Source organism: Muscardinus avellanarius (assembly GCF_963383645.1).
Source record: "Muscardinus avellanarius genome assembly, chromosome: 12".
Taxonomy (NCBI): domain Eukaryota; kingdom Metazoa; phylum Chordata; class Mammalia; order Rodentia; family Gliridae; genus Muscardinus; species Muscardinus avellanarius.
In genome coordinates, this window is record NC_137798.1 from 35,745,435 (window position 1) to 35,757,494 (window position 12,060).

General features: G+C 41.4%; 1 protein-coding gene across 2 annotated transcripts in view; it reads right to left on the reverse strand.

Moving 5' to 3' along the window:
• The window catches only part of PRKD1 (protein kinase D1), a gene marked incomplete at its 3' end in the record, with an annotated part of 322,889 nt that extends 313,380 nt beyond the window's left edge, over positions 1-9,509 (reverse strand). Inside the window, exon 1 of one of the 2 annotated variants that reach the window (XM_080708236.1) lies at positions 9,375-9,509. In XM_080708236.1, the coding sequence (XP_080564362.1) occupies positions 9,375-9,401 (27 nt within the window). In that variant the 5' untranslated portion in view covers positions 9,402-9,509. The remainder of the gene's footprint in view (positions 1-9,374) is intronic. The other variant, XM_080708235.1, reaches the window with a different exon arrangement.
• Positions 9,510-12,060: the final 2,551 nt, after the last annotated feature.

The window sequence follows — 12,060 nt, forward strand, 5'->3', positions numbered from 1 at the left end:
CCATCCTCCATTAGAGCAGCTGTTATAAAAAAGACAAAAGATGCCAGGCGTTATGGCGCACGCTTGTAATCCCTGTGTTTGGGAGGCGGAGACAGGAGGATTGTGCACATTCGAAGCCAGCCTTGCTGGCTTAAGAGACCCTGTTTCCAAATAAAAATATAAAATAGGTCTGGGAGTGTAGCCCGGAGGTAGAAGGACTTCCAGAAACTCCAGTACCAAAAAAAAAAAAAAGACAAAAGATAACAAGTGTTGGTAAGAATCTGGAGAAAAGAGAACCCTTGGACACTTATACAACACTTCCATGGTCCTGATGGGAATTGTTGATGGGAATATAAGTTAGTACAACTGGTAGGGAAAATAAGATAAAGGTTCCCAAAGAAATTAAACAAAGAATGACCGTACAGTCCAGCAATCCTACTTATAGGTATATATCCAAGGGAAATGAAAGCCTTATGTAAGAGACACCTGCACTCCAATGTTCACTGCCGCATTCCTCACAAGAGCCAAGGTGTGGGCTCAACATAAGCATTCATCGATGAATGGATAAAGAAAATGTGAGAATCACACACACACACACACACACACACACGCACACGCACGCACACACAGAGGAATACTATTTGACCATCAAAAAGAAGGAATCTTATCAGTTGTACCAACATGGATGAACCTGGAGGATATCATGCTACATGAAATCAACTAGGTGTAGAAATACAAATAACATATGATCTCACTCATATGTAGAATCTAGACAAGCTCAACTCAGAAGCAGAGAGTAGAATAATGGTTGCCAGAAAGAAGGTAAAATGTAGTAGTGGATTGTGAGTAGGGGAGGATGTAAGGGAATAAAGTTTCCATTAGACAGGATGAGTGAGCTCTGAACACCTACTGTACATCATAGTTTCTAGAGTAAATAATTACAAACACTGTATCCCTGAGAACTACTGACAGAGTAAATCTACAGTGTTCTTATCACCAAAGCAACTACATGAGATGAAGGATATGTTAATATGTTTAATTAAATCACTTTGAAAATTTATACAAATATCAAAACATCACACTGAACTCCATTATATAGACAATCTTTCCTCAATTATACTTTAATAAAGCTAGGGAAGAGAGGATCTTGTAGGCTCACCTGGTACTGAAGAGTTAAGAGAAGCATTTCAACCTAGGAAAGGTATTTTGAACAATCAAAGCAATAAACACATTAAATATTAGTTTATAAAGGACCCAAATCACTAATTTGAAATGATCCTAGTGAAGCCCAAAGGATGTAGCCTTGTACACAATTTTCATGGGGAGCCATGTGGCACAGCCATTAGGTTCCAGTGCTTACCCACTCAGAGAGGCTGACGATGAGAAGTAATGAGCCCTTAATCTAATGTTCCGTTTTTCTGGCCTTTTCAATTTACCACTGGTCTCTTTATTTCTACTTTTTAACTGTCCTTTCAACTCTTCTCCTCCTCCTTGTCTCTGACTGTAAGAGGACGTCACATGAAACAATGTCAATACTTTTTCAAAACCTGGAAAATATGCCAGTTCCTCAGCAGAACTGACCCAGTACCAAGAAAGTGAAAAATTAAAACTCCATTAACAGTAGATTACCTACATCATTTACACTGCAAATAAGGAATCCCTTTGTCTTTCTCACAAAAAACTAAACAGTGGAGACACTGAGTGTAAGGAGGAAAGTTCAAACTTTAAGTTAACTTTGTGTCAAAGCTGGACATGGTGGCACAAGTCTGCAATTCCATTACTTGAGAGGCTCAGCTAGGAGGATTAAGGGTTCAAGGCCAAACTCAGGAACTTAGAGAGGCCCCAAATAATCATCTTCTTTGTGTCTCTTTGTATATGTCCTACTCCTTCCAAACCATCTGAACCAGTGAATGATACATAAAATATTTTTCATGTTTTTCCAAAATAAGTTAAACAAAATTCTAGCTAATAAAGTATATATTTCTTTGGTTAATAACAAAAAATAGAAAAAAATAAGATAACACACCAGTCTACCAGACATTATGTAATCGATAATTTAATTTATATACATTCACACTTTTCACTACTATTTTCATGACCACATTCATACTTTTCAATCATATATAAGTAGGAATATGTATATGTAAAAAAAGTAAACTGGCTGCTGATAATCAGGAGAAAACCATTCAGAAATTCTTGAAATCATGCCTAAACACAGGCAGTAAATTCAACAAATTCCTCATCAATCAGTGCTTTAGACAGAATAGACTCCAATGAACCAGTGAAGGGTAATTTTTTTTTCTTTTCACCAAAATAAACAATTCCTGTGTGATTGCATATTTAAAAATCTAAGCTTCATATTTGCCAACATTGTTAGGCTGCTGTATCAACTGTCTGGCTTAAGCCAAATAAAACCTTTTGCAACTTTGGAAAAACTTCCATACAGGAAACTGTAAATTTGGGTGGGCATAATTGTTACTGAATATGTGGTAGTTTTACATCAATTCTTACCTTTATAACTATCCAAATTATACAATATTCCACAAAGGCCATATAATTAAAGACTCGGTATATTTAATTATCTGTTTTCTGCATGAGACCAGAAAGCAAGATACAGTAAGATGCAGTATGTGGGTTTTTCCGTAGCCAATTAACTTCAAGTGGCAACATCACTATTGGTTCTTTATAGTACAAAAATATTTACCTGACAGTATCATAAGAATTCCTCAGGGAATTTTCACATATTCTTTTAGGTGAAAATCATTTTGAATATATGCAAGCAAAAGAATCATGTTTTATCTAAGTTATATCGATAGAAAGAGGGAAAACATTATACTCTATGCTTACCGAGGTTTTTTTTTCCCCCCCAACATGCTCCATCATTGAGGAAAGATTCACAAGACTGAAATCTCATTTTCAAAACTTCTCTGGGGTAATATTGGGGAAAAGAAAAGATGAGCAATATTTTTTAATATTTTTTTAAATTTAAAAACCCTGCCCTTTCACCTCTATACTTTCACATTTGGGCTGAGATCACATTAGCCAACCTGTCAAAAGTTAGAGATCAAAAAAGATTAATGATTCCCAACACAGAAACAAGGTAAACAAAATAAAAGTAAAAGGAAGAAGCCTCGTAATATCATTAACTCCTGAAGGATTATATTTCATCCACTTCTAAGCCAGAAAAACTCCAGGCCTGATAACTACACTAATTTCTTGTTATATATGCTTCACTTTTCTCAGCAAAAAAAAAATATATATATATATATGTAATATATATAATATATATAATAATATATATTATATATATATCTTTTTTAATTTGGTAACACAGTATAAGTAGAATATTCCTCAAGTAATTCTGAAAGGATGACATTTGAGAGGCTATTTCAAAATACAACTAATTCTAAGATTCGCCCTGTTAGAGGCAGAAAAAAGACAGTGTCACCTGAGCCTTGAACCACATTGCTTTTTGAGAGTATAATTTAAATTATATATTGGGATAAAAATAACAGATACACAGTTGGTTAGCAAGATAATGTGCTAGTCTATAATAGGAGCTTTAGATGGTCAGCAATACCATTTATTACACAAATATTTATCAGGCAGTAAATATATTTGAGTGTGTGTGTGTGTGTGTGTGTGTGTTACTGAGGATTGAACTCAGGGACATTCTACCTCTAAGCTGCACCCTCAGCCCTTTTTATATTTTATTATTTGGAAACAAAGTTGCTGAGGCTGGCTTCAAACCTGCATTCCTCCTGTCCTGTTTAATCCTTTAGACATGTTTAATCTTTCACATAATCATAGATAAGTTATCACCATTATAGATTTACAAATTTTTATTGTTGAATAAAGCCAATAAGTCATTCATACATAAAAGGAGTAATAATAAACAGTTTTAAATAACCAGTTTTAAATTACCAGTTTTAAACCTCCCTTAAGAGTTTCGATAGAGTATGGTTTTATGGGGCAAGGTTTTAAGCTTTAATAATAATTTTCTAGTCTTCCCACCACCACCATACATATTATACCTTTCTTCTTTCAATTTCATCTCAATCCTGAATCCAGTGGCCCACAGTAATTCGTGTATTTGCCAAAATAGTCAGTCAGCCAAAAGATTTAAGGCTTAACGCTTTTAACTTTGCAGTCTCACAGGATATTCTCCTTGGGACACCTGTTCAGTAACTACATCTACAAGAAAAAGATTGATTAATGAAGTAAAAGAGGGGACCTAATGGAGGGAGATGGAGCGAGGGAAAGATTGATTAATGAAGTAAAAGAGGGGACCTAATGGAGGGAGATGGAGTGAGGGAGGAAGACTGGAAGGGAGAAGCACCTCCATGTACATACACAAACTTATCAAAGCCAATCACTGCGCTGGGCACGGGAAGGAGGGCGGGGCAGGGATAGAGTGGGAACTGGTAGAGAGCTCAGGGAGTGCTATGTGGATGTATGCCTCTATCACCCTCAACTTCAGCAAGATGTATGATTACAATGCGCCAATTTAAAAAAAAAGAGTGAAAAAAAGCTTGTGTGTTGATGCTCTGATAGGAAAATACAAAGCAGGGTTTCTCTTTTGGATTATGAAATATTTAATAGGGCTCCGCCTTCCGAAGCCTACAATACAAAACATGAAATGATACATCAGTATTTGAAGGCTATGGATGGATAACCAGGCTCCTAAAATTAGATTTCAAAAAATACCTGGACTCTTAAGTAAAATGTCACACAAAAATATACTACATATACAGGCTGAGCATCTCTAACCTAAAAAACTCCAAAATCTGAAACTTACTGAGCACCAACATGACAACCCAAATAGAAAATTCCATGACTGACCTCATGTTATTTGTTGCAGTCAAAATGCAGGCAGTGCTAAAAAATACTGTATAGATTTACATTTAGGCTATACATATGAGCTATATATGAAACAAATGAATTTTGTGTTTAGCCTTGGGTCTCATCCCCCAAATATCACAGTATGTATATGCAAACATTCCAAAATAAAAAAGAAACTGAACTCCAAACTCTTCAGAAAGAGGTTCCACACATTTCAGAAAAGGAACATTCAATGTATATACAGTATATGCCATATAACTCCAAAATATAACCCTGCTGTACTATTAAAAGCTTAAAATAAAGTTAAAATTTAAATATACAATACTAGCATATTAGTTAAAATATCACTTAATGAAAAATTCCCTACTTCATCATAAAATCAGAAATCAGTAGACATATAATATGACCAAATATAAAATCAGAATAAAAAATATACATCTAAAACCCAAAGACCACTATTAGTATAAAATAACTTAGCTGTTTCAACAATACTGGATGGTTCTACCAACTAATTGCTTCCACTGCTGGCTTTCTCAGCCTATATTGTAGAGTAACTAAAATTAACAATAAAAGTTAAAATGACACAGCAATTATGAAGGAAACGTGTACACTTAAGAAACTGAAACAATTACAAGCAAAGGAATACTACTCCCAAACCAATTTGTTGAGGTTGAGGAACCTCCTTACTCTTTTGGTAATCTTGCTTCCATTTAAAACCTCACTCTTCAATTTCATTGTCCAGAAAGATAACTACAAAGTGAAAATATATACTAGGAAGCTGACAGATGTTACTACTCCATTTAGGTAAATTCGAGAGGAAAACATTAGTTGTCTAATTCTAATAAGATAAAGCCAAAAGGAAAAGATGGTTCTATAATTATACTACACATTGCTAAATTAATATTGCTTATTTAAAGGAAAGAATGAGGGTGTGTGTTTGTGTGTATATACTTATATATACTTATATACTCACATATACATATATATATGTATGTTTATAATATAAGACCAAACTAATTCATCCTTTCAAATGCTGCACCTTGCTTTAAAACAATTCATTCTGAGCCTATATATTCACAGTTCCTTTGATAGTAGAAAGTAACAGGGTTTCAAACTGAAGTCAATGACTGTCATTATTTTTCACACTTCAGAGAACAATGATCATGTAAACTAATTAACAGATTACATATCTCTATATGTGATAACCTTACCTGTGAAGTACAGAAAATAAGCATAATACAAAGAAAACGTTTGGTCAAAACATCATACATTGTCATATACAAAAAAAGCAACACTCGATTTCTTCATCTAAACTAAAAGATTAAAATAAATCTTCCATTTTATAATTTGGTAAATACTTAGGGTGTTTTAATACCTTAAAACTATTTTTGCTGAATTACCATAAAAATTTTCAAGTGGAATCATATGTCTGCTACTTTTCAAACCTATATAAAGAAAAACTATGCTCTAAATGCTGCATAACAATGATAATTTATAGTTAGTTTCTCAGAGAGAGCATCTTTGTTTTCTAGCCTTGCAGACAGTGGTTACTCATCCCACTGAAAAATGTCCTCAAGTGTTGATTAAATCGACTGTCAGCTGGTACTTGCAAAGATTTAAGCTAAGGTGATCACTGTTAGTAGGTAGCAAACTCCTAAACAAATTGGATGAACACATTTTAAAACAATATATGTGGCGGACCCAGGAAATCAAGAGAACCTGTAAGCTCCACATGTCTCTAGCCCACACACTAAACTGTAAACAATCTCAAACTCTCAGCTCTCTTCTGAATGATCTTTTCCTTTTTCCCTTTCTATCCTTTCTTCCTCTTTCTCTATCTTTCCTTTTTCTTTCTCTTCTCTCTCCAGACATCCTTCCTCACCCTTGATTTCTTCATAAGGTTCTTCAAGAAAACCTGAAACAAAGGACAAAAGGAGCCCCTCCTTGTTCCTTCACCAACAGGGACAAATTCACCATCCCTCAGGTCTCAAAACAGAGACCCCTGCTGACTGGTAGTGGATATTTTGACCCCTTAACTTTTTTTTTTTTTTTTTTTTTTTTTTGCCTAAAGTAATAAATATCCTGAAAAGGAAGACAGGTAGGTAGGTAGGTAGAAGGAAATGTCCTGTCTAGACCCACTACTGGGCACAGAGTTACTTACAGTGTTCTGTAGGTAAGTATATCTCAAATTCACATTTCTAAATATTTACTTGGCTATCACTTTTTTTTTTAAGATTTAAAGAAGTTTATTAGAAAGATAGAAATACAGAAAATAGAAATATAGCCCCATGCCAAAATGGTATAAGGGGGTGACTCGAAATGAATACACCCTGGCTATCACCTTTAAAAAAAAAAAATCAATGTTAGATTTGTATTATGGCTGCCCCAAGCAATCAAACTTTTCAAACTTTTAAAGACAGAAACACTGCTAAAATAAATACAAAAGGAAAGGGTTCCCCTTTATAAACCCATCAGTGCTGACAATTTTCCCTTCAAAGTATTTCTCTAGGTCTTTCCTCCAGAGTCTTGGCTCAGGTTCTAACTAACTCATGACTGGACTCCAGTTTTCTTTGTGTCATAACATTTTTGGCATTCTAAAGCATCCTCTATGCAAGGATATCCAAAGCTCTCCTCTGGATATCCTTGGTGTGTCTCTATGAGAAGATTACTAGCTTCTGGCCATTTGAGTTCATTTTATTCTCAAGGCCTTTCATAATTCAACTTTCTCTATCCCACTCAGCACTCACAAGCCTGCTGCGTTCCACACAATTGCTGCCTGTCACCTCGCTCTTTCCAACACTCTCCATGTGGCATGCCTCTCTGCAGCCACTGAGACAACCAGAACTCATTCTCCATCCCAAACCCGGGTCCCAAACCTCCTGCACCAGGTATGTTCCCTCTCATCCTAAACTCCACCAGAATTGGGGGGCCGGGGTCAGAGGGGTTCAATCTAGTCCAAACAAAGGCTGTCCACATTAATTCGGACCAATCTGAATATTATCTGACACTCTATCACTTCCTTTAAATTTTAGTTAAGTTAAATTGTTTTAGAATGGCACTGGCTTCTTGGACGGACATTTTTTATCACACTCTAATGCAAACTGGTTCTCAACCTAATGAAGTTGTGGTAAGCTGCAACCTCCATTAAAATAACTGGCCTTCAGTGCCTAAAAGAGTGGCCCTGCTGCCCATGATAGACATTTCATAGCACTGAGGAGGAGGAACAGAATATGTCTTCTACCAGCATTAGACAAAGCTGATCACTTTCATGAGAGTTGCAAACAGTTAAGAGTTGTGCATATATATATATATATATATATATATATATATTTTTTTTTTTTTTTTTAACAAACATCCCTGGCACTCACTGTCACCTTGGTCTGGCCTCCAGAACTTTCACAACTTCCTAGATTAGTGATTCTTCCCAGGGGCTTTTTTCCTAATATCCCTGTGCTCAATGCCACAAACCACAGCCCTCAAGGTTTAACAAACTCTGTTCTAAAGAGCTTAAAGAAAGTAATTCATGATTATTCAAGTGACCATAAAAGGTGAGGACTAGCCAGTCCTCCAGGGCTGAAATTCAGCACCTTTAGAGACCTCTGTCTCCTCCCCTCCAAACCCTGCCAGTTTGTGCTAAGAAGACTGGCGCCAAGGCCGCCTCTCCTTTACACCCTTATCTCCCCTTCCAAGCAGCATCCCTGGGATAGCTTTGGAGATAACCTGAAACTCATTCTCCCTGCAAATTGCATCTAGCTGGCAGAGCCCCCTTCAGGGCTGCCTGGGCCAGGATTAGGCCCCCCTTTCAACTCGACTTTAGTGGCCTTAGTGGCCGCTGTCCACAGTCCCACAGCTTCACACTTAACCGCACAGACGTTCTTGGACATGGCCCCCATCCCTTCGGGGTCCCACTATCAGTGCCCCGGGAATGAAAAACAGGAAGGCTGTCACTCTGAGGTTTTATTGTTGGAAAATGTGTTTCCATGCTCACCAACGAGGTGGGACTAAAAGATGGCAAGGACTTGAGTGGTTGTGGCCAGTTGTTTTCACAGCTGGCCCTGTCCGTAGCCCTTTCTTAAAAGCTTAATTGACAGGTGAGAAATTCCTCGGCTGGGGGTCATTCCGGGAACTCCCCAGCATCCACTCCAGCTGGGAGAGGGATATGGAGGGGAAGGGAGCGGTGCTGAAATGGTGCTGGGCTTGTCCCGGGAGAACTCTAGTGCAGGAAAGAGGACTCCGGCGCCAGGAATCCTCTGGTCCAGAGAGGAGAGAACCGGGAAGCCCCAAGGATAAGGAGGGGCGGGAGAAGAAGGGAGGGAGATGCCTGCAAATGTCGTGAGAGGGGCCGTAGTGGGCGAGGAAGATGCAGACCCGGAGGAATTGAGAAATTCTTAAAAAAAAAAAAAAAATGGGGCGAGGGGAGGACGGAGCAGCCGGGAGCCGCGCCAGGGCGAGCACGTCCCCGGACTGGTGGCAGACCCTTCCGGAGCGCGGGCGAGGCTGGCTCCCAGCGGAGCCCGGAGCCAGAAAGTTGGCGGGGAGGCGCCGGCTCTTACCTTCTGGTCCACGATGGAGCAAGCCATCTCGCGGACGTGCGCCAGGCTGTAGTCGCCGGAGGAGTCCTGCAGCAGCAGCACGGGCTCGCGGCTCAGGCCGATCTGCAGATGGAAGGAGATGCCCCCGGCCGGGGCGGCCAGGCAGGGCGCGGGCAGCGGGCTGGGCGGCCGCAGCAGCGGCGGGGCGCTCATGGCTGCGCGGGCGCGGTGGCCAGAAAGTTTGCAGCCGCCGAGCGAGCCCCGAGCTCCTTTCTCCGACAGCCGAGACGGAAAATGAAAACTTTCCGGAAAAGTCCCCGCGCGGGGGGAGGGGGAGGAGAGGGAGGAGGAAAATGGCCGAGGCGGGAGGACCGGGCGGCGGGAGGGGGAGCAGCCGCGGCTCCGGGGACCGGGCGCCGGCGGGGCGGGCTCTGCGCAGACACCTCCCGGGCGGCGCCGCCCCCTCCGCCCGCCCCGCGCCCCGATCCTCCGCGAGCCCCCGAGGCCGGGTCCCGCCGAGCCCCCGCGGCGGGCGCTGTCGGTGGCTGACCACCACCCCGGCCCCGCGGCCACCCTGCGGACCCTGGACCCCTGCCCCCCCGCTGAGAACTTCCAGTCCTGGCAGTCCCGGCCACTTCTTCCAAGTGCCCCAAGACTACGCACTTCTTTCTACCCGGGGAGGTGACTTCTGATGAGCCCTAGACCACAGAGCCCCGGAGCCTCACCTTTAGAGGGTCAGAGGAGGATGAAAATAGCGGGTCTTCCGGAATCCAACCCCTTGGTTACCCAAAAAGGTCAAGAAGCCAATTAAAGGAAATGTGCATAAAGCCCTGGCTACCTTTTTTTTTTTTTTTCCTGTCTCAGTGTGACACACCCACGTGCCCAAGCCCACCTGCTCCACCCAGCTTACCAGGCACAGAACACTCCAGTCTCTGGGTTCCAGAGGCAGGCTCTTTAAAAGAAAAGCCATTGTCTCCCGGAGGGCCAGCAGCCAGAGTGGATGGTCCATTGTGGCCTCCTCCTCTGGACCTTAGTCTCTGTGTCTCCCTGGGTTCCTTAGAAAGCCTTAGAAAGCCTTTGCTTTCCTGCTATCAATCTGAAGCCAGCCTTGGAGGAACAGTGCTCTCAGCCCCACCCCAGTAGCATCCATTGCAAGCATCCCCATCAAAAGTGGGCTCAACCTGCTCTAATGTTGACAGTATTGTTTAGTTTGGTGTCTGGGGAGCAACTCTGTTTCCCAATCCTTGGAGAACTTTATTTAATTAATTAGTTTATTTATTTATTGGTACTGGGGATTGAACCCAAGGGCCTACATTCCCTTCCTTATTTTTATTTGAAACAGGGTCTCAATGAATTGCTGAGGTGTAACGCCCAGTTCGAGGAGTCCCCAAAGACCACCAGGAGACCCTCACCATATGCAAAAGCAAAGAGCCTTTATTCGGGCTTAAGCTCGGACTCTCAGATTTCACCCCATGCAGCATATTTGTACAGACAGCCTTGAGCAGCAGCTAGACAAAGCTTTTATGGAGGTTAGGGTAGGGGTGGGGGAACTACTTAGCTACATGATTGGGTGACTTCTGAGCAAGGTTGGTCTGTGCAAGGGGATTGGTCCATACTGACCACGTTAGCTTAAATTTTTAAGCTCAGGTGTTTGAGTTTTAACAGTCAGTATTCAGCTGGGTTAACAGGCAATTCTTAGCTGACCAAGGTCAATCCTGGCTGCAGCTCTTGACTGATAGCTTTATAGACAGAGAGAAGGATTTTGTTCTACCTAAGTCTTATTACAGTTGTCAGGGTTGTTCAGAGGATCTTGCTAAATTGCTGAGACTGGCCTTGATCCTACAATCCTACTGTCTCAGCCTCCCGAGTACTGGGATTAAAGTCCTGCACCACCATGCCTGGCTCCCAAGCCATGTTCTCCTTTTTTATTTTCAAGCAGGGTCTCACCAAGTTACCATATGCTGGCTTCATACCTGTGATCTTCCTGCCTCAGCCTTCCAAGTATTGTTTACAAGTATGTGCCACCATGCCTGGCCTTGGGCTTGGAACTGAATTCTAACCCCGTCCTCCCATCGGGATGAAGGTTGAGGGTGTGTAACCACAGTTGCACAGGGTCCAGCTGACATAAGGGACCCGGTCTGTTTACTGCTATACTCCGGCAGTCTGCCGTCACCGTTGGGAAATTCTAGGTTTTGGAGGGGAGCGCTGCATCTTCATTTTGCAGATCAGACTGCCAGTCCTGCCTCTCACTTTGCCACTTGATGGGAGCTGCCCCTTACCCACGTAAGTCTACGCAGGCATACCTAAGCAAACTACTGAGGATGTCTTCTCTTGTAGTGGGTTACATTGCATTTTGTCCCGTTTTATTTGTTGACCTTCAGGTCTGGTTCTGGCCCAGGATAGTGCAAAGGAGTTTCCATTCTTTAGCGTCATGTTTAGTCGGCAATGGAAACTTGATGCCCCCAACTACGTTATATCATTCGCTGCTCTCAAAGAGATTAGTATTTACTCTCTGGATTAGATGGCTTGATAAGGTGCACTTGTGTTGGAAATTTCCATCGGATTACTTATGAAGTGGTCAGCTTCATCCATGGTAAGAGGTGATTTTTCCCGATGTAACAGCTTCAGCTAAACTAGGAGAATAGTGGACGTCTTGCTGCAATACCTTTCAGAATTCTCCGGGGGAGACACAGAGAGAGTGTGTGTG